The sequence below is a fragment of the Chrysochloris asiatica genome, unplaced genomic scaffold, assembly GCF_000296735.1.
Source record: "Chrysochloris asiatica unplaced genomic scaffold, ChrAsi1.0 scaffold00025, whole genome shotgun sequence".
Classification (NCBI taxonomy): domain Eukaryota; kingdom Metazoa; phylum Chordata; class Mammalia; order Afrosoricida; family Chrysochloridae; genus Chrysochloris; species Chrysochloris asiatica.
This window is the reverse complement of record NW_006408543.1, coordinates 15,571,901-15,592,405: the sequence shown is the minus strand read 5'-3', so window position 1 is coordinate 15,592,405 and position 20,505 is coordinate 15,571,901. Positions and strand designations below refer to the sequence as shown.

At 50.5% G+C, this 20,505-nt stretch overlaps 1 protein-coding gene across 1 annotated transcript in view; it reads right to left on the bottom strand.

The window, feature by feature from the left end:
* ITPK1 (inositol-tetrakisphosphate 1-kinase) overlaps positions 1-20,505 on the bottom strand; it is a 172,510-nt gene that overhangs the window by 13,265 nt on the left and 138,740 nt on the right. The window contains exons 5-6 of the mRNA XM_006839559.1: positions 3,580-3,678; positions 3,295-3,335 (exon numbers count right to left, since the gene is read on the bottom strand). Coding sequence (XP_006839622.1) covers positions 3,295-3,335; positions 3,580-3,678 — 140 coding nt within the window. The remainder of the gene's footprint in view (positions 1-3,294; positions 3,336-3,579; positions 3,679-20,505) is intronic.

Here is a 20,505-nt window from a genome sequence, read left to right as displayed (position 1 = left end):
ACACTGCGATCTCAGGGAATGGAGTCCCTGGCTTAGGATACGACTGAGCCCTCAGGACACTCCTCGGCAGGAAGCAGAAGGTTCTGGACCCGGGGTCACAAGGCTTGGGGTCAAAGCCTGGATCAGAACAAGAGCTGCCCCTTGTTGAGTGCTCACGATACGCCAAGTCCTCACCAGAACCATTTTCTGAGTTACCTGGTATCCCCTTTGGGGTGGGCACTATTACTGCCCCCACCTTGTACAGATGAGAGAACATAGGCCAATAGAAGTGAAGTGCTGGAATGGAACCCAAGTCTGCCCTCTTACTCCATTGAGCCCCAAAACTCTCCAGGAGCAGAAGAGGACTCCCAGATGGCCCAGAGCAGCTACCCCCTGCTCTCAACCCCTCCAGGGCAAAGGTCGGGGTGAGAGGACTTGAAGGGGACACAAGAAGGGAGGATGGAGGGGCCGTTTTGAGAAGCTTTCTACCTTGGCCAAGAGGCTCGCTCGGTCTGCCCAGGGTCTGCAAAGGAGTCGGCTGACTGCCACGCTGGGGCCACAACCAATCCCTCTGCCCACAGGGTCTCAGGAAGGAGCCACCAGATACCCAGGGCTGGTTAAGACATAGGACAGGGGCCTGGACTGGCTGCCACCCCCACGTCAGCTGTCATGGAGCACTGCCCCCCACATGCCAGTGGAAGCAGGAATGCAGACTGCCTGGGAAAAATCAGGAAGTATGTATGGGGGAGGGGGTGTCCAACTGCAAGTCTCCTCAGCCTTCTGGCACATGGAAAAGAATCACACTTGGTAGGCAGCAGAGTGAACAGGAGGCTGGGGTTAGACAAGGGTTCGAATCCCAGCTCCAGCCCTGACTGCATATGCTCAGGCAGAAGGTTTAGGCTCCTTCATTTCTTCATGTGTGAATCAGCAGCAATGCAGCATGGGGTGGCCCCGGGATGCCTGGAGCTTTCTGCACAGTAGGTCTTGTTTGTTTTTGTCTTTGTTTTGTTTCAAAAAAGACAGATTCCATTGTAGGTCAAACTAGTCTGCTGGGCACTGGATTCAGAATAAAACAAAAAACCAAACAGTTCTACAAACTGACAAAAGGGGTTCTGGCAAATGAGGGCGAGGCAACTAGTCCTAGTGTGGGTTGGTAGTTCTTTGCGCATTATTCAGCCAGTTCTAAGTCCCTGCCCCGAGCTTGGGCAGGCTGGGATGTGACATGGTGAAAACCCCATCCAGAAATTGTCCGTTTTCCTGTCTAAAGCCCATCATGGGGGAGCTCCATGTGCTCACAAGGGCCGCGCTCCGGTCTACGAGGCTCTGCTCGCCACCTCTCAGGGGAGAGGAGCCCCGGGTGGAACAAACCCTGGGAGAGGGAGCGTGTACAGCCAGACTCTGACGGATGGACCAATGATGGGTGATTTGTAACCTCCACAGGAGGGTACCAGCCTCCTGAGGGGGGAGCTCACCTGGGCCCAGATCTCCCGTCCTCATCTCTGCAATTACCCAGCAGCTGGCTGCCACTAGTTTTGTGGCTCTGACTTCACAGAACACTTTCTGTGTGCCAAGGCCCCCCCCGGGAAACAGCTCTGGGTGGTAACTCCCTTATCCTTGACTATAGCTGTTAGCTCCTGGGTTACAGATGGCTGGGTCCTTTGTTCCGGGTCCAGTGGTCAGACTGGACCCAGGCCTGAGGGTCATGTGAGCAGTGCTCCCTCCTCCCACAACGACCTACTTGGATGGAGGCTGGTCACTGGGTTTTGTTTCATCACACACATGCTTACTCTCTTCTTTCCGTCCTGAAAGGCGCAAAGGGGCCGTGTGGGGGTGGAAGTGGGCATGTTGAGTTCCATCAAGAGTGAACACAATTTGGCAGAGCAGAGTCCTGGGCTGGGTCAGGGGCACAGCCTTGAGGGCACCGCCACTGCACAGAGCCCTGGGAGGTCACCGGAGGGAAGGCACGAGGCCGCAGGGAGACTGCACGAGGGAGCCTGACCCAAGTAAATGGCTGGCTTGGCAATGGGCTGTGATTCAGACTGAAGGGCCTGCCTTCTTCCTATCAGCATGCATCCTGATTAGGCACTAACTGTTCACACACACTCCGCAAAAACCGAAAACCGCGTAAACTGCTGCAGGGGATAAGTGAAAACTCGCTGCCACCCAGTCAGTTCCAGCTCACAGCGACCCTGGAGGACAGAGACCTACCCAGTGGGATTTTCCAAGGCTATCATCTTTCTCTGGTGGAGTGGCTGGTAGGTCCCCATGGCCAACCTTTTAGTCAGCAGCCCAGCACTTAACCCACTGTGCCACCAGGGACCTCACCCTCACCCCACAAGATAAACAAACTAAAAAGTTCACCGCCATTGAGGTGATTCCGACCTGACGCATAGTGACCCCACATAGGGTTTTCCAAGGAGCAGCTGGGGTGTTTGAATCTCTAATTTTGTGGTTACCAGTCTAGTGCCTACCCTACAGAGTCACACGACCCTATATAGGGTTTCCAAACAGCGGCTGGTGGGTTTGAACCACTGACCTTGTGCTTAACAATCCAGTTGCTTATCCTATAGCACCCACTATAATGAGCTAATACACCAGTCGTCAGCTCCTTGCCCAGGGACACGCTCTCCCTGTAGGCTTGCTTAGCAATGTACAGACGCATGGTGCTCATATCACATTCCTCCGCCCTATGAGGTCAACAGGACAGCCTCATTCGGGGCCTAATGTGGAGTCTCCAGGCTGGGCTATACAGTGGGAAGGGAGCCTGGTAGAATCAGCCCAGGCTGTGGTTCCTGCACTGCACTCTCTCCCCCTCACTCTCCCCGCTCCAGGGTCTGTCCCCCACTGGGAAGGGCCCACACTGCACAGCACCTGCCTTTTGTTTCCTTTCCCTGGCACTGGAGGTGTGCTTGGGAACGTTGTGTGCAAAGGAGAGAATGAATAGGTGACTGGGTAAACCAACTCATGCCAGGAGGTAGGGCTCCCCTTCTTTCCCTCCCCCTGCTTAAATCCAGTAGGGCTGAGACCCTGAGGGCCCTCAGGGACAACCAGTCTTCCTAAGGGCCTGACTTGACGCCAGCCCAGCAGCGGGAGACTTGGAGAACTGGAGAAAGCCCAGGACAATCCCATTAGAAAGGGTCTGCATGTCATCCAGGTCCTGGGGACGGACACACACTGTGTGGGGGATGTGGGGGACAGAGCCCATGCTCAGTGTTGTCTCTGCTCAGCCTCCATGGGGCCCGGGGAAGGGAGGGAGGCAGGGTGGGCGTGGGGGAGTGGAGCAGATGGCAGGTTGGGGATGAAATTTCCACTCACCTCATGAGAGCTGGTGCCATGAGCCACTCTGGTTTTGCAGACTATAGATGAGGAGAGAGAGACAGAAGTTAGATCATTCAAGCCCAGCCTAGCCTGTGGTCACCTGGGTGGAGGGACATGCTGGCTTTGTCTAACAAGGGCAGTTCTGCACTCAGGGTGCTGTGGACAGACACAGGAGGCAGCCCTCTGCCCACAGCAGCCAGGCTGAGCTGTCTGACAGTCAGGAGAGGTACCCTCCCCCGAGGTGCCCCCCGCCCCCCCAGGCACGCCGGGTGTGGTACGTACTAAACGGGAAAGCCAAGCCGTTCCTCTCTAGGAGCTGCATAGTGTTGTCCCCGCACAGGCTGGTGAGTTCCATGAAGGGTGGGGAGCAGATGCGGTCATCTGGGGGGGACGGAGAGAAAGTGGTCAGATGTCCGGCCTGCCTCCAGTCCCGCCGACCTAGCTGTCCCTTAGCCCCACTGCCCAGCGTGAGGGGGGAGGAGATAGTGGTCAGACACCCAGCCTGCCTCATGTAGCCCCCGCCTGATGCCTTCCCGAGATAAAGAGACTAAGCCCTCTCCCACCCACTAGGCCATGCTCTCCTCCCAGCCCACCAGAGCAGAGCGCTTTAGATCTAAGGATCTAGAAGTCCAGCTTGGACTCAACACCTGACCGGCAGAATTGGTCCTCTACACCGGACCAACCATCAGTGACCCTCCCCCCCGCCCCCATGAGCCCAGGGTCCTGTGGCCCCCTGGCCTGGGTCCAGCTCCTGACTCAGTCACAGACAGCCTGAGACGTGAGGCACGTTCCTAACCTCACTGTGCCTGTCTCCAGACCAGCAAGATGAGAACAGTCCCTTAGGTCAGCTCCACACCTCCCGACACCTGGTTGCATGTTTGTGTAAAATAATGGTGTTCTATGTGCTGTTTTTTCCTGTATAAAAAGGATACTGTTTTATCACCTGAATGGTAACTTAATGAACTATGCCCATTTTTCTGGTTCAGCAAGGCCTTCTCCACCTGTGGTTGGCTGGTGTAGCGATAGTCTCAGGCACAAACACTACCTACACTGCTCGGTCAGTTCTTGCCTGTGTTGAGGACTGTGCTAATTAAGGGCTTTGCAAACATCACCTCAGAGTTCCTCAGAGTAGTCCCACAAGGAGGAAATGGAAGCCAGAGAGATGAAAGCAGTTGCCCGTGGCCACACAGTGAATATTCCACAAGGACAAAGTGCCCGCAGTTGCATAAAACAATCCATAGCTCCCGACCCACCTCATCAGTCGCTGCATCTGTGAATCTTGCCCCTAAGTCCCTCTAAGCACACTAAGTGTCCTACCCTGTTCACCCTAGTTGTCCTCCGGGCACAGGTCTCATAGGCGCCTTTTCCTTCATATTCTCTGCTCCCCGTGAACTCTGGTGCCAGGCACCAAAAAGGCTAGAGGGATTCTTAATGGAAGAACAAACTGCCTTCTGAACCTCTCTGCTGAATACTTCTTCTTGTCAGAGATGCTGTTTCCATCAGACCCTGAGCTTGTCAGGAGCTGGGGACCACTCTGTGCTTCTGTACACAGGTGAGGGAAAGCGGGTTGTTAGTTGAATGGGGGGGACACCGTCCCCAAACTTGGGAACCCAACCCAAAGTCAATAAACACAGTGGCTTGTTCCCAGAAGCTTTTAAATACTTGGCTGATTAAGGAGTCAGTAGAATAGTGGTTACGAATTGGACTGCGAACCGTAAGGTCAGCAGTTCGAAACCCCCAGTTGTTCCGCGGGAGAAAGATGAGGCTTTCTGCTCCTATAAAGATTTACAGCCTCGGAAACCCTGTATAGGGTCGCTATGAGTCGGAACCAACTCCACGGCACATAACAACAACAGCATTAAACCAAGGTATAGCCCCAGCCTCATTTAGCTCATAAAAATAGATGCCAAGAATTATACAGAACATGTTTTTGTTGTTAAGTACCGTGGAGTTGGTTCCGACTCATAGCGACCCTGTATAGGGTTTCTGAAGCTGTAAATCTTGACGGGAGAAGAACGCCTCATCTTTCTCCCGCGGAACAGCTGACTTTGAGGTTGGCAGCCCATCTCGTAACCACTATGCTACTAGAGCGCCTTATATATTAAAAGGATTTAGTTGTGCCCCCCCCCTCCAGTCCAAACTACAAACAGGCAGAAGAGCGTCAGCAGATTTTGGGGGCTGCAGCCTTGCTTTGGGGCCCCAGGAGGGGGTGGCCTGCAGGCAGCGTTGCTGAGCCCATCAGTCAAAGTTGCAGACACTCCATACAAGGTGCTCGCTTAACCCGACCCAGTGCTTCAGAACCATCCCCTCTCAGGCCCAGAAATGGGAGGAATTCACAGCCTCAAGCCCAGCTGTCTTTTTGCAGAAACTGGTCCCTAAGATTCCCAGTAAAGTGCAAAATACTTTTTTTTTTTTTTTTAATCCAGAAAAGAAAACAGTTGTTTGAAGGACTTCCTGATTTCAAAATGTACTACAAAACCACAGCAATCCAGACTTTCTGGCAACTGGCATAAAAGTAAGGTGGTATGTACAACAAGTAAGGGACTGTGAACTACAAGGTTGGCAGTTCGAGCCCACCAGCTGCTCCGTGGGAGAAAGATGAGGCTTTCTGCTCCTGCAAAGATGCACAGTCTTAGAAATCCTCTCCAGGGTCTCTATGAGTGGGAATTAAGGCGATGGCTCTGAACAACAACAATGTACAGCGACACCGAACTGAAAGTCCAGAAATAAGCCCACACATCTGTGGATCGGCTAATTTTCCTCCACAAAGGTGTCAATGTCAAGACAAGTCAAAGGGGAGAGAACTGTCTGTCTTTTCATCAGATGGTGCTGGGGCAGCTGGATAACCACAGGCAAAATAATGGTGTTGGACCCGAACGTCACACCACACACCAAATTTAACCCAAAGTGGACCAAAGACTTAAACATCAGAGTGAAAATAGTAAAGTTCTTAGAAGAAAACAGTGTGATTCTTTGTAACCTTGGACTGAGCTGTGGTTTCTTAACCGTGATGCCGAAAGCATAAGCAACCTAAGGGAAAAGTAGATAAATGGGGACTTCGTCCACAGTTTAAACTTTTGTGCTTCAAAGGACACTATCAAGAACTGAACAGACAACCCAGAGAATGGGGGAAATACTGACAAATCACGTATGGGGTAAGGGACCTAGCTGTACCCAGAATATTAAAAGAACTATTAACAAATTAATAAAGACTTAAAAACTCTATTTTAAAATGGGCAAATGATTTGAATAAATAGTTCTCTAAAAATGATGTGCAAATGGCCAATCAACCCATGAAAAGCCTCTCAGTATCATTAGAAATATCAAAATCACCGCGACACCACTAGGATTGTTGTTGTTGTTAAGTGTCATCGAGTCGGGTCTGACCCATAGCGACCCTGTACAGGGTTTCCGAGGGTGTAAATCCTTACGGGAGTAGAAAGCCTCATCTTTCTCCCGCGGAGCAGCTGGTAGTTTCGAACTGCTGACCTTATGGTTCGCAGCCCGATTTGTAACCACTACGCTACCAGAGCTCCTTATTCAAAAAAAGAAAAAAAGTCACAAATCCTAAATGTTGACAAGGAAATGGAGAAGTCGAAATCCCCATACCTTTGGTGGTGGGAATGAACAATCATCAGTCCAGCAGTGCTGCAGAAAATGCAATAGAAGAGCATGGCCGTATAAGCCAGCAAACCCACGGACAGGTGTATACACCCAAGAGAACAGAAAACCCATTGCGACGTAAGGACAAGGGAAGGGAATGAGTAGAGATGTGGGCGCAGTGCTGTTTGGGTTTTTAGTCTGGACCCACTCTATGAGGAGAGGACGTTTGTGGACAGAGATGTAGCTAGGGGGCTGGGAGGTCACTGGTTTGGCTGCCTTCACTGCATGGTGGTCCATATGGTCCCTGGTGCACTCCCCATCCTCACCCCAGCCTCAGAAACACAGCCACCTGGCACTGTTCCCAGTGAGGGACAGCAGTGGTCCCACCCGCTCAACCACGGGAAACTCATCCGGCATGGCTAGCGGCACTTTTCCCCAAATAGAGGCAGGATAAAGGCTTTTTCTGTAAGTCTGTGCTGGGAGTCCGGCAGCTATTTCTGGTTCCCTGTAAAAAACTACTGTTGCAGAATTTATCGTCTTTATTTCTGGATGGGAGTTGGGAAGAGGCTTTATTTATTCATTCATTTATTTATTTGGTGAGATGGTGGCTGATGTTCCTGTAAAAACTGTGTTTAACAACTTCTGGGAAACTAGGAAACTCCTGACTTTCCACTCTGCCACCCCCAGCACAGAATGGGGAAACTGAAGGGGCCTGGGAGATGGGTGAGCCCCAGTTGCGGGATTCCACAGCCCAGAGAAGAGGACAAAAGTTCAATGTTACACACAAGAGTTCAAGGCTACTGTAGGCCACTGCCCCGTCCACTCTGCTGCGCAGCCTCCCTTCTTAGCTGACAGGCGGCACCTGCTCAGAACTGGCAAGAAAACCAGAGGTCTAGTGACGAATGGGCAGATGCCAGAGGACAACTGGGATGGGGGACGAAGCAGAGGAGATGGCGCTGGGATACTGAATTTGAACCTGAATTAGTAAACTAGCTGCAACCTACAGCAAATGGTAAATCCTGCTCAGCCTGTCCTCATCTGTCGCCAGGAGGCTGCCTCACAAGTGAGTCCCAAAGAGCAGTAGGGAGGTCTGCAGTCCTGCTCACTGGGCCGGGGCCTCGTCTGACCTGGTCTCACAGTGTCCAGCCACGCTCTTCACAGGGCCAAAGGAAAGCCCTGGCTTGGCTCCGATGGACCCATCTACCCTCTTAGCCCAGACAAAGACCTTATTTGCTGATAAAGACCTAGGGCACATCCCAAGTTCGACTCTAACAACAGAGGAAGAAGGAGAGTGAGGAATGGGAGGAGAATATGGAACGTGTGGCTAATTGCCTCTAAGAACAAATACTTCTTTGTCATGAGACCAGAAGAACTGGATGGTGCCCATCTACCATGACTGAACGTGTTAATCCAAGATTCCACATCAAAAGGGGGCAGGGGGAGGCAGAACAGACTGTCAAATAATCAATCATGGAATCTAGACTTCCTGGAGCCACCGAAGCTGGCTTAGACCTAGAAACTATTGCCGTGAGATAATGTTTCAATCTTAAACTAAAAATATTCTCTGAAATCTTAAAACCAAGTAATAGTTTATCCTCATTAATAAAGAATGTCTGATCCCGCAATTTCTTCTACTTGGTATTTACCCACAAGAAATACAAGCCACAACACGAGTAGATATATGCACACCAATGTTCATAGCAGCAATATTTATAATAGCAAAAAGATGGAGACAGCCTAAGTGTCCATCAACTGAAGAATGGATAAACAAACTGTAGTACATACACACAATGGAATATTATGCTACCTTGAAGAACAACAAGGAAGCTGCAAGCCACCACATAACATGGATGAACCTTGAGGACATTATGTTGAGTGAAATTAGTCACAGAAAACTACTGCATAGGACCATTATTGTAAGAGTAAGAAAAAGAACCCACACTAAAAGGGGAAAATAAATTATATATCTATTTGCTGATCACCAGGATGTATGGGATGAGAGGAGGGGAAGGAAAGAGCACAGGGTAGGGAATGGACACAGGATAGCTGGGGGGGAAGGAGGCAGCCGCAGGGGATACGTAAGAAGGGAGAGGGGAATGGAAGAACAAGGCAGATGGGAGAACAGTTAGGCAGGTTCACATGGACTAAGAGAGACAGGAGTAAATGTTGATGTATGCACAACCTTGGAACAACAGGGCTCCGGGATACCAGGATTGAGGCATGGTTTGAAGATGTAAAAGAGGGGGGAAAAAACCAGAATGTCTGCCTTGGACATTATGCTCTTTTAAGAACTATCTGTACAGGAGTCCTGGTGTGGTGCTGTAGGGTAAGCATGGGACTGCTAACCAAGCAAGCTTGGTGGTTCAAACACACCAGCCACTCCTTGGAAACCTATACAGGGTCACGATGAGTCTAAATTGACATGACAGTGCTTAACACCAACACGGGATCAACATGAACACAATTTGAAAGATTGGATGAGGACCTGAGGGGCAGTGAGTTGATGTGAAGGAGGCTGAGGACGGCTGCACAACTTGAAGATTGTCAATGTCAGTGGGTTGTTCGAGGAGAAACTGATGGTGTCTATGAAGCTAGGCATAGTCTTAATAAAAATTTTAAAGGGACCTTCTGGTGTGATGCTGTACAACAGGCACTGGACTGCTAATGGCAAGGCTGGGGATTCAAATCTACCAGCTGCTTCTTGGAAACTCAATACAGGGGGGTGTTATGAGTCAGAACCGACTTGACAGTACTTCACAAGGGGCACAAGACCCTCAAGTCGAAAACATTCGCAATAGGCAGGTTTCCAGGAAGAGAGGGCAGCTAGGAGGGAGAAGCAGGGAGGGATGGAGGGCCAAGGCTGAGCGACACTGGCCCCCCCCCCCACACCTACGATGAGAGAGGCTGGTCCCACTGGAAACAGTAAATAAGACAGAGAGCAAGAGCCCGCCATATGTTTCTCAGATCGCGTGCCAACCCAGCCTGTCTGCCTCATTTTGTTACGGTGCCAGCTGGGCTCGTCTGTTCACTGGTTTTTACTGGGACACCGCTGTCGCTGGTATTTCCCTGTGTTTTCATCCATCCTAGTCACTTAGTCCTGGTATAGTGCTACAGGATCAGGACTGGATCGAGAACTGCAAGGTTAGGAGTTCAAACCCATCAGCTGCTCCTTGGAAACCCTATACAGGGTGGTTATGGATCAGAATTGACTCTATGGCACTTAAATCACTTAAAGATCATGGTGACTCTGTAGGATAAGCACTGGACTACAGAGCCACTCTGCAGGAGAAAGATGTGGTTTTTCTCTACTCCTGCAAAGATTTGGTCTCAGAAACCCTATACAGGGTCACTATGAGTCGGAACCCACTGACAGTACTTAAAAAGAGTCACTTATAAGAGTGACGTATTTCCCCACAAAGTCAGACATTTTTCTCCGTCCTAGAGCCTCATCCACATTGGCGGTGTTCCCAGAAGTGAGGTTTCAGGAATGGGCATTTCCATGGCTCCTGCCACACAATGCCGCATTGCTTCCCAAAGGTGGTGGCAGTGTGAGCAATCCCGGCTGTTCCCGCTCCAGAGCTCTGGGCAGGAGGCAATGTGGAACACTTTTACAGAGAGCGAGGGCGGACGGTGAACGTCCTGGTGAAAGAACCACCGCACATCTGGTCACTCTGGGGCTAGAGGGTTCCCCATAGGGGCATGAAGCAGGAAGGCACAGGGAGCTGGGGGCCAAGGCACACGGCACACGCGTGATCCACTGAGCAAGACTGGAGATGTATGTTCAAGTCCCAGCAGCTCCCTGGGCCTGCGCAAGTCCCCAGCCTTGGGTCTTGGGTTCCTGGCTGGGGGAATGAAGGTCATAATGCACCAGCAGCCCCTCCTACATGCTGGAATTAGGTGGGACTCAAGAAGGGTAAGAGAGTGCCGTGGAGTGTGTTGTATTCGGATTCAGCTGGCACTCCAGCGGTAGAGAGCAGATCGTTGTAGTACAACCAAGACAAGGCGGCTCCAGGCTTCGCGGTTCTCCTGGTCCCAACGGGGAGAGCAGTGGCCATAACACGATGACCCCTCTCCACCAGGTCCATGCTGGGGGCAAGGCCGAGAGAGTCACAACAGTGGGTGACTCAGACCAGGATTTCCCACCTGACCAGGAACTGGGCTCCAAGGTGTCCCCACCCCAAGCAGGGTGCATCCTGGTAGCACTGCGGGGGGAGCAAGTAGGTTGTGGTGATTGGGGGTGGGACTGAGAGCTAGAGAAATCCACTAGTTTTTGCCAGAAAGCTGCGGCACCAATTTGGGTCTTTTCCAAACTCCACACGGAGTCCAGCTGTGGTGCTGTAACCTAAGCACTGGACTGCTAACCAAAAGATCGGCAGTTCCAGAGAAGCAGTGACGCCTGAGATGGAGGCAGAGATGATGACATGGAGAGATGGAGCAGCTGGGGACTTTAGACACAGAGAGGGAGAAGGGCTGTGTGTTGATGACCAGGGGGACAGGCTTGTAGTGTATACCCTTTGATTGGTTGATGATGCATAGAGGGGATTGTAACCATGGCAATGAAACGATATACGATAGGATGAACATAAAACTAGTGTTTCTCCCATGTAAACTATCACAAAATTCACAATAAACATTAAAAAAAAATCGGCAGTTCAAAGCCACCAGCTGCTCTTGGAAACCCTATATAGGGTTGCTATGAGTCAGAACCAACTCGACAGCATTCACTACAACAACAACAACAACAACAACAAACCTCACGTAGAAGGCAGGCTCCACTGGGCCAGGGTAATCTTATCTGTCGTGTTTATTCTGTGCCTTCAGTGAACCAATGATATGGACCCAGGGCTGCCCTGACTCCAGGCCCAAGGGGTGGTGGCAACATGTCATTGAGTTGGTTCTGACTCACAGCAACCTATATAGGGAGGCTGTAAATCTTTACGAGAGAAGCAAACCTCATCTTTGTGGATAGTGGATTCGAACTGCAGACCTTTCAGTTAGCAGCCCAATGTGTACTCAGGCCTGATGGGACAGCTGATATCAAAAGCAGGTTCCCACAGGACTGATGACGGGGTGGCTGGCTGAGCCTTGGGTACCCACGTGGGAGACTCGAGCCGGGAGCTGGGTTTGGTCCTTTCCTGGGCCACTCCCAGCACCCAGGGGCCAGTGATTGCTGCAACAGGAAGTGGGATTGATATGGGAGAGAAGGGGGGACAAGCCATTGTGTCACTGACAGAGCAAATACAGGAAAGGGGGGCGGGTTCTCATTCCAGCATTTGAAAGCAAGAGTTCAGGGGAAACCAACGCCCTCAATTCTCAGGCCTGGGAGCCTGTAAGGTTGTCTTCTCACACAGGTACACTTGAGAATGAGACAACTCTACCACTGCCTGCCTTCTCTGAAACACTGGGTTGGGGTAAAGATTGTTCCTGATCCCCAGGGATGGATTTGACTGAATCTTAACGGCAAATCAGCCGAGAAGCTGGATTGTATGAAGAAGAACGTGGCATCTAGATTGGAGGAAGACTCATTAACAACCTGCGACATGCAGATGATACAACCTAGCTTGCTGAAAGTGAAGAGGACTTAAAATACTTATTGATGAAGATAAAAAAACCACAGCCTTCGGTATCGTTTGCACCTCAATATAAAAAAAAAAAAAAAAATTCTCACCACTAGACCAATAAATAACATCTATATAAATGGAGAAAAGACTGAAGTTGTCAAAGAGTTCATTTTGCTCGGATCAACCATCAACACAGAAGCATCAGTCAAGAAATCAAATGACATATTGCATTGGGCAAATATGCTGTATAAGACCTCTTTAAAATGTTCAAAAGCAAATATATCAGTTTGAGGACTAAGGTGCACCTGATCCAAGCCATGGTATTTTCAATAACCTCATATGCATGCACAAGCTGGACAGTGAATAAGGAAGACCACAGAAGAATTGATGCATTGAGTTATGATATTGGAGAACACCGAAAGTACCATGGACTGCCAAAAGAACAAACAGGTCTGTGTTGGAAAAAGTGCAGCCAGAGTGTTCCTTGGAGGTCAGGATGGCCAAACTTCGTCTTTCATACTTTCGGACATATTGTCAGGAGGGATCAGTCACTGAAGAAGGATATCACATTTGGTAAAGTGGGGAGTCAGAGAAAAAGAGGACGACCCCCAGTGAGATGGACTGGTATACTGGTGGAAGCGTTGGGCTCAGGCATAGCAGTAATTCTGAGGTTGGCCTAGGACTGGGCAGTGTTTTGTTCTGTCGTGCATAACGTCACTATGAGTCGGTTCTGACTTGATGGCGCCTAACAATGGCTCAGAATCCAAACATGACAAATGCCCTGCATATCCTTCTTAGATGACAAAACTCAAAGACTCAGGCCAGACCACCTTCTCCAGGTTGGCTTCCCTGAACCCCTCTCCCCAATATGTGGGAGGAACCCCTCTGCCACCTCCCCGACATGACTGGGCGCCCCTGCAGGCTTGGAGGAGCTGGGCTGCCCGGGATGTAATCCTGACTCTACCTCGTGGCACTTTCCCTTTCTATGCTGGTTTCTTCATTGTAAATGACGTCTCCAGCCCTGCAGGTGTGAAGGGAAGGTGTCACACTTACATCTTGTCACTAAGTGCACGTGCAGCAAGAACTGGTGATCAGCATCACCAGCAGTGCCGTCACGTGTGCTGGAACAGGGCAACCAGGGAAGACTGCCTGGAGGAGTGGCCACGGCCCAGGGCAGCCCAGAGGGCAAAATGGGGCAGCAATTGTCAGCACTGACTTGGAGGTCTTGAGCCCGCCCTGATGCTGAGACCACTGTTGGCACTCCGGTCAGCCCACTGAGCCTTCCTAGAGTCTTTCCTTATGCATAAGGAAAACGAGGGTTGTTTGGGGACTCGGGAGGCCACAGCCACAAATAGCATTCAGGAATCAGAGCTGTACCTGCCGGTGTCTCTGAAGACCCCAGCCTCCCCTCCCCCCCAAAAAAGACCACAGTACACCCGGTTCTCACCCCACTCCCCTCAGGTATGCCCCCCCACACTGCCCATACTTCAGCCCTGGCTTCTTTGAAGCTGCCTGATGAAACATCCCCAGAGTTTGTGACAAAGAGAACAAACCCCTTATCACAGCCCTCCCCGCTGAACACCTGACTTCTGTCCATCGTACACCATCAAACCCAAACTCACACAGCTGGACCCTTACCTTTCTACAGCTCCCACCTGCCACTGACACGGTCCACAGCCCGAGGGGAACTTCTAAACCATTCTAGGCCTCCACCACCTTCCCAGCAACTCTGACTGCAGAAACCAAGAGCATTCCCAGCCAAGTCCTGGGTCCAAGCAGTGTGGTCTCTGTGTTGTTGTTAAGTGCTGTCGAGTTGATTTCAACTCATAGTGACCCTGTACAGGGTTTCCGAGGCTGTAAATCTTTACAGAAGCAGAAAGTCTCATCTTTCTACTGCACAGCAGCAGCTGGGGGGCTTGAACCACTGACTTTGTGGTTCACAGTCCAATGGTTATCCTACGGAGCCCCCATACCTCTGCCTCCTCCTCATGGCTCAGCACTTAGAACAAGAGGGCCCCTAAAGATGTCGCTGGGAGGTGCCACTCAGCCTTACCTGTCAGCAGGCACATTGTACTGGTGCCACCTTAGTGTGCTATTTAGCTCTCGTACTCTCTTGCATTTGTCATGTTTGGCTCCTGAGCCATTAACTTGACATGAAATACATCCCTGGGAGTCAGGAATAACCACCCAGTGCGGCTGAGACAAGGCAGGAGCCAGTGAAGCGTCGTCTCCCTGACAAGTGTGCCGGTGTAAGGAGACAACTGTACAGATGAAGTAAGTCCATGAAAGCAGTAGTAACAAAAAGGGAAGGGGAGATTAAAGCTAGCACAACAAGATGGGTCTGGTGAAATGAGATGGGGATCAGATGGTATGATTCAATAGTAATTGCTACCATGACTAATTGAGATCGTCACAACTGTAAAGGTAGAAGTTTTGTAACAAAAAATGGGGAGTGGTTAATCTCACATTCCAGGAATATAGGACCCTAGGACCACCAAGGGAGAAGAACACAAGCAGAATGTGGGACCCCATCCAGAGAAGCTGTGACACCAGAGATGAGGACATGGAGAAAGGGATCAGCTGAGTAGTCCAGATTCAAAAAAAGAGAGGGATTGAGTGCTGGCAGCCAGGAGGCAGGCTTGTAGAATGTGTCCTTGGGTTGTTTAAATGATTATATATTCCTGAGTGGTTTTGTGTACATGCCGGCTGCCGCCAAAAAAAACCCCACAAAACAAAAAAGAGTGAATACATCCAGATCTCCAGGGATGGGAAATTTCCACTTGAAAGGACAAGGAGACCAGCCTGGAGCGGCTAGAAGAACAGAAGATACTTCCTGAATGAAAGACCTACAGGAAAAATACAAAACAACAGAGGCAGACTGACTGTTACTACAAGAACAAACAAGTTGCTTGCCCAGGAGACATCAAGGCAGGTGGTAGGGTCCCCTCAGCGGAAACCCTCTTCCAAGACTAAGACTAAAATGGGAATACACGCTCTGATTGGTGACCATGTTCATCACCCATAAGGAGAAGTGAGGGAAAAACAGCAATGAAGCGGTGAGCTAAGCCCTACAATGTTCAATAGACTCCTGTGAACCCGGGTGGAAAACTGGTTGGCCAGCAATGTGGAAAGACCTGGGGACTCTTGGGCCCAGAGTCAGTGACACAGCCACAGAGGACTAGAGTGGAGAGTGAAGCGTCCAGCTGATAAGAAGAGAGGGCATATGCACAAGAACACCCACACTTGCAGATAATACCCACTTGACCTGGCTTCAATGACTGGATGATCAGAGCTCAACCAGAAGAAGAAAGAAGAGGAAAAAAAAGAGTAATCTGATACAATTTGATGAACTTGACCTACACCTATGGATGCAGTAGCTCAAAAGAGGGAAAAAATCTTTACAGCGAGGATCATTCCCATCCTCTCCATACACAGAATAGACAGGGATGGGCAACTTGGACACTGGCTACCCAAAATGGAGGGGGAGTGGGGGAGGGCTAGAAGTGACTGGCTTACAAGCTTTCAAGAGGGAACCTAGATCCAGAGGGCCTGGAGGAAGGTAGAATCTCCAGTGAGTAGTATTCAGTCTGTCTAGGCGGGGCTGATGCAATGAAATGCAGATAGGTCTCTTGTGACACAATAGTGAATAATTGTTATCAGGACTGATTGTGAGGGTCGGAAATGTAAAGGTAGATGCTTTGTAGCAAGGAAGGGAGTGATTAACTCTCCAGTCTAGGAACGGAGGTCCCTAGGACCATCAATGGAGAAAAGCCGAGAGCAGGACCCTACCCAGAGAAGCAGTGATGCCTGAGATGGAGGCAGCTGGAGAGATGGAGCAGCTGGAGACTTTAGACCCAGAGAGGGAGAGGGGCTGTGTGCTGACAACTGGGGTTGGGGTTGGGGTTGGGGGAGTAGTGTAGAGGGCAGGCTTGCCGGGTGTATACCCTTTGGTTGGTTGATGATGCATGGAGGGGACTGTAACCATGGCAATGAAACGATATACAATAGAATGAATGTAAAACTAATGTTCTCCATGTAAACTATCACATAATTCACAATAAAACATTTTTTAAAGAAAAGAGTGAATAGAAGCAAATACTGCTGAATGCTGATGCACGGAGGAGACTGTAGTCATTGCAACAAAACGATGAGTGTAAAACCGATGTTCTCCCATGTAAACTGTCACTCAACTCACAATAAAAACTTAAAAATAAATAAAGAGCTAGCCAACAGCAGGAGGGAGCCTGCAATTTCCCACCTGGCCACCATGTGGCGCTGCTGGCCTAGAACAGCCCAGGTGATGGTTGCACAGGATTTGAATAGGTGAATGTTTCACATTAAGACTCACTTAGTGCCATTTTTCAAAGCCACCTTCCCTCAGCTGTTACTGTGTTAGGGGGTGGGCGCCATCATGTGTGCTCTTGAACTCTAGATAAGGATGGAAGTTCTTACATTCTGAGGAACCCAAGTTTCAGCCTGGGACTGCTCTGAAGACACCCCAAAACAGCTCTTTGGCAGATGTTGATGATAGTAGTGCCCTAGTCAAAAAGATTCTTGTTGAGTGCCGTGGAGTTGGTTCTGACTCATAGTGACCCTGTACAGGGTTTCCAAGGCTGTAAACCTTTACGGGAGCAGAAAGCCTCATCTTTCTCCCGCGGAACAGCTGGCAGTTTTGAACTGCCGACCTTGAGGTTAACAGCCTGATTCGTAACCACTACGCTACCAGAGAGGCCAAAAAGGGCCTGGATGCCAAGAGGTAAGACGACTTCGAGCATCATGTGAGCAATCAACCTCCTTTTACCACTGTCTCAGTGCAGGTGGGGGAGCTGCAGAAAGACAACAAGCAGGTGTGTGTTGTGTTCTCAGAAAGGGTACAGCAGGCAGGAGGAGACAGCAGCAACCACAGCGGGGAGAGGCCGTCTCGGGAGCCTGGGTATCAATAAAGGGCTTTCCTGGTTCATATGAGGAGTGGTTCTGGTGGTGCAGAGGTTGAAGTGCTCGGATGCCAACTGAAAAGTCATTGGTTCGATCCCACCAGTTACTCCACAAGAGAAAGACAGAAGTACTCTGCGTCCATGAGATTTACAGGCTTGGAAACCCTGCAGGGCAGTTCTGGCAGAAATCGACTCACTGACAGTGGGTTGGGTTTGGTTTTGGTTAACAAACTGCGGGAATACTTAAGTCTTGCAGCTGGGCCAGTGGGAGGAAGTGGGAGGCACAACAGTGGTTCTGCAGTGGTGCAAGGCTCCTGGTACTTTGTCATACCTACCCTGAAAGAGTCTTGGTGTGGCGCTATGGGTTAACGTGCCAGACTGCAGAGCTGTCTGAACTGCAAGGCCGGTGGTTCAAGCTCACCAGCTGCTCCTCAGAAACCCCTATACAGGGTCGTTATGGGTCAGAACCGACTCGATGGCACTTAACAACAACAACAACCCGGAAAGAGGCACTCTGTCCCTCTGCACCTCTATGCTCTTGTGTGTGGGGTGTCCCTGCCTAGTGCCCCTGAGTCCCACTTCCTCCCCGATCTCCTCTGCCCACCCCCTCTCTACTTCAGATAAATCAGAGAATCTTCATCTCTGCCTATTCCTCCCAGTTTAACTTAAGAAACTGCCCTTCCTCTGGCTTCTGGAGCACGTGTCCACCGCCCTCTACCCTCACCTATCCTATCAACAGCTCACTCGCCTGCAGTTTATAGGGAACTGGGTCATCCTTCCTGTCCTGAAGGGGCAGGGGGCAAGGGGTTGTTATTGTTGTTAGGTGCCATCGAGTCGGTACCGACTCATAGCTACCCTGTGGACAACAGAATGAAACACTGCCTGATCCTGGGCCAACCTCACAATTGTTGCCACGCTTGAGCCCACTGATGCTGCCACTTTGCCAATCCATCTCGCTGGGGGTCTTCCTCTTTTTCTCTGACCCTTCACTGGGCTTATTTCCAGAAATATGGCTTTCTAGAAAGACAGGATTTGTGTCAACTTCCTTTAAAGATGGGGCCAACTGGTCAGCAGTGACATCACCATGGTCATCTTCAGCCCATTAGTACCCCTGCCCAGGAGAGAATAGACATCATCTGTTTTGTTCTGCGTAAGACTCTAACGGTTTCAGGCCTGCTGCCCACCTGGTCGGACTCCCAGAGTAGTGGATTCATACGTATCCCTGGAGCCCCTCAGCGCCATCGCAGCTGCCCCCACCGGGGCCATGGTCTAGAGCTGAGTGTCTGGGTTTCAAGCGTAGATTCACTGTTTGCTCTTGGGCTTCCCCCTGGACTGCAGCAGCTGACCCTCAGGCCAGGAGGTTACTGGGCACATGTGTGGAGGTGTGAAGGATGTAGATCCTATCTCTGGCTGGTTACAGAAGATGTACAGATCTGAAGTGGGTATGAGCTGGACGGACCAATGCTGGTGTGAAGATGAAAAGGTCACATGGTGTGGTAGTGGAAGCCGCTCCCCCTGACAGCACCCAAGAAATGGTCCCCTCAGTCCACAAGGAACTGAGTTCTTCCAACCACAGGGAGATGGGAAGTAGAGGATCCAGCCATGCCGTGCAGAGTGCAGATCTTCTGAAAGCCAGTGGACAGCAAAACCCACTAGGTTTCTAGTCAGTTCTTACAGAGCAAGAGGAAATGAATACATGCTTGAGTTTTTAAGGGGGAAGCTCAGAGTGCTTTGGGGCCCCTGGTGGGGTGGAAGCACATTTCACAGGTGCCAAAGCTAATCCCTCCCTGGGAGGGAACAAGACCAACTATGGCTGGCTGTGAGGGGGACCAACCTAAATTCCTGGAGCAGGGAAAAGGCAATGATTGGCTGATGCTTCTCGACAGGGCCTGAGGAAGCAGGCCGCCAGTCAGCTGGCTGCAGAGTTTTCCTGCTGTGGGACCTCGTACCTCCGTGGGTGACCCGCTTCATCTGGAGGGGCTGAGAACAGCTGTTTGCATTAGGCTAGTTCGCAGCCCAGGAGAAGAGCCAGGCACGGGCCAGCCGGGCGGAGATGCAGACATTCCAGAGCCCAAGTTGGCGCTGGAGCTGGGATTAGTGCGGAGACAGCTGTTCCCATGATTAATGGCCCCTTCCGGACCCGGGGCAGACGCACGCACGCACGCACGCACGCACGCACGCACGCTGCCCCCACTCAGCTCCAAAGCCCCAAATGCAGCAGCCTTCTTATATCCCAGCCATTTGGGAAACAACACTCCAAGTGCTCTCCTTGGTGGTACAGACTCCCAAAACAAGATAGACGGCAGGCGCTGGGCCCCTGCGCCACAATGACACATCCATTGAAACGCTTCAGTTATTTTCACATCAGGATAATTTCCTTAATGAAACGGGCCACTGAAAAAGACCAAGAGCCCACTAGAAAAATGGGCTAAAGACAGGGCGGTTCATTCACAGAACAAAGTGCCAGAGGCTGTTAAATATCCAAAGAGATGCTCAATCTTGCCAATCGCAAAAGAAACACATTAAAATCGGAGATGTCACCCACAAACCACCCCCAGCAGACGAGTTCAATCAGGAGAAAACATGTTCAAGCTTTTGAAGGGTAACAGGGCTGTATCTGCCAACACGAGGAGTGTTTATAATTATGTGACCTAGAAATTCCATTTCCAAGGATTAATTTTGCAAGAATATGCAAAAATCTGTGCGTTTACTGAAGCCAAGGTGGTTAAAGGAACAAAATGAAACAGAAAACTGGGATGACCTTGTCCAGCCCAATGTCGTACACTGTGATGGTATGTTCACACGTCATGCTGAAATATTACGCTGCCCTCAACAAGGACAGACCGAAAGCGCTCATCTTTACGGACCGACATGGAAGAAGTTCTCTCTGTTGTTGGGGGCCGTGGAATACATTTAGACAGAGTAGAGTTGCCCGGTAGGGTTTTGTAGGCTGTTATCTTTAATTAAAATGGATTGCCAGATCTTTCTCTTGCGGAGCCGGTGGGTGGGTTCAAACCGCCAACCTTACGGTTCACAGCCAAGTGCTTAAGTGTTCCGCCACCAAGGCTTCTCAACAAGGGAAACAGACAGGCTCTATTATGTGGGGGGAA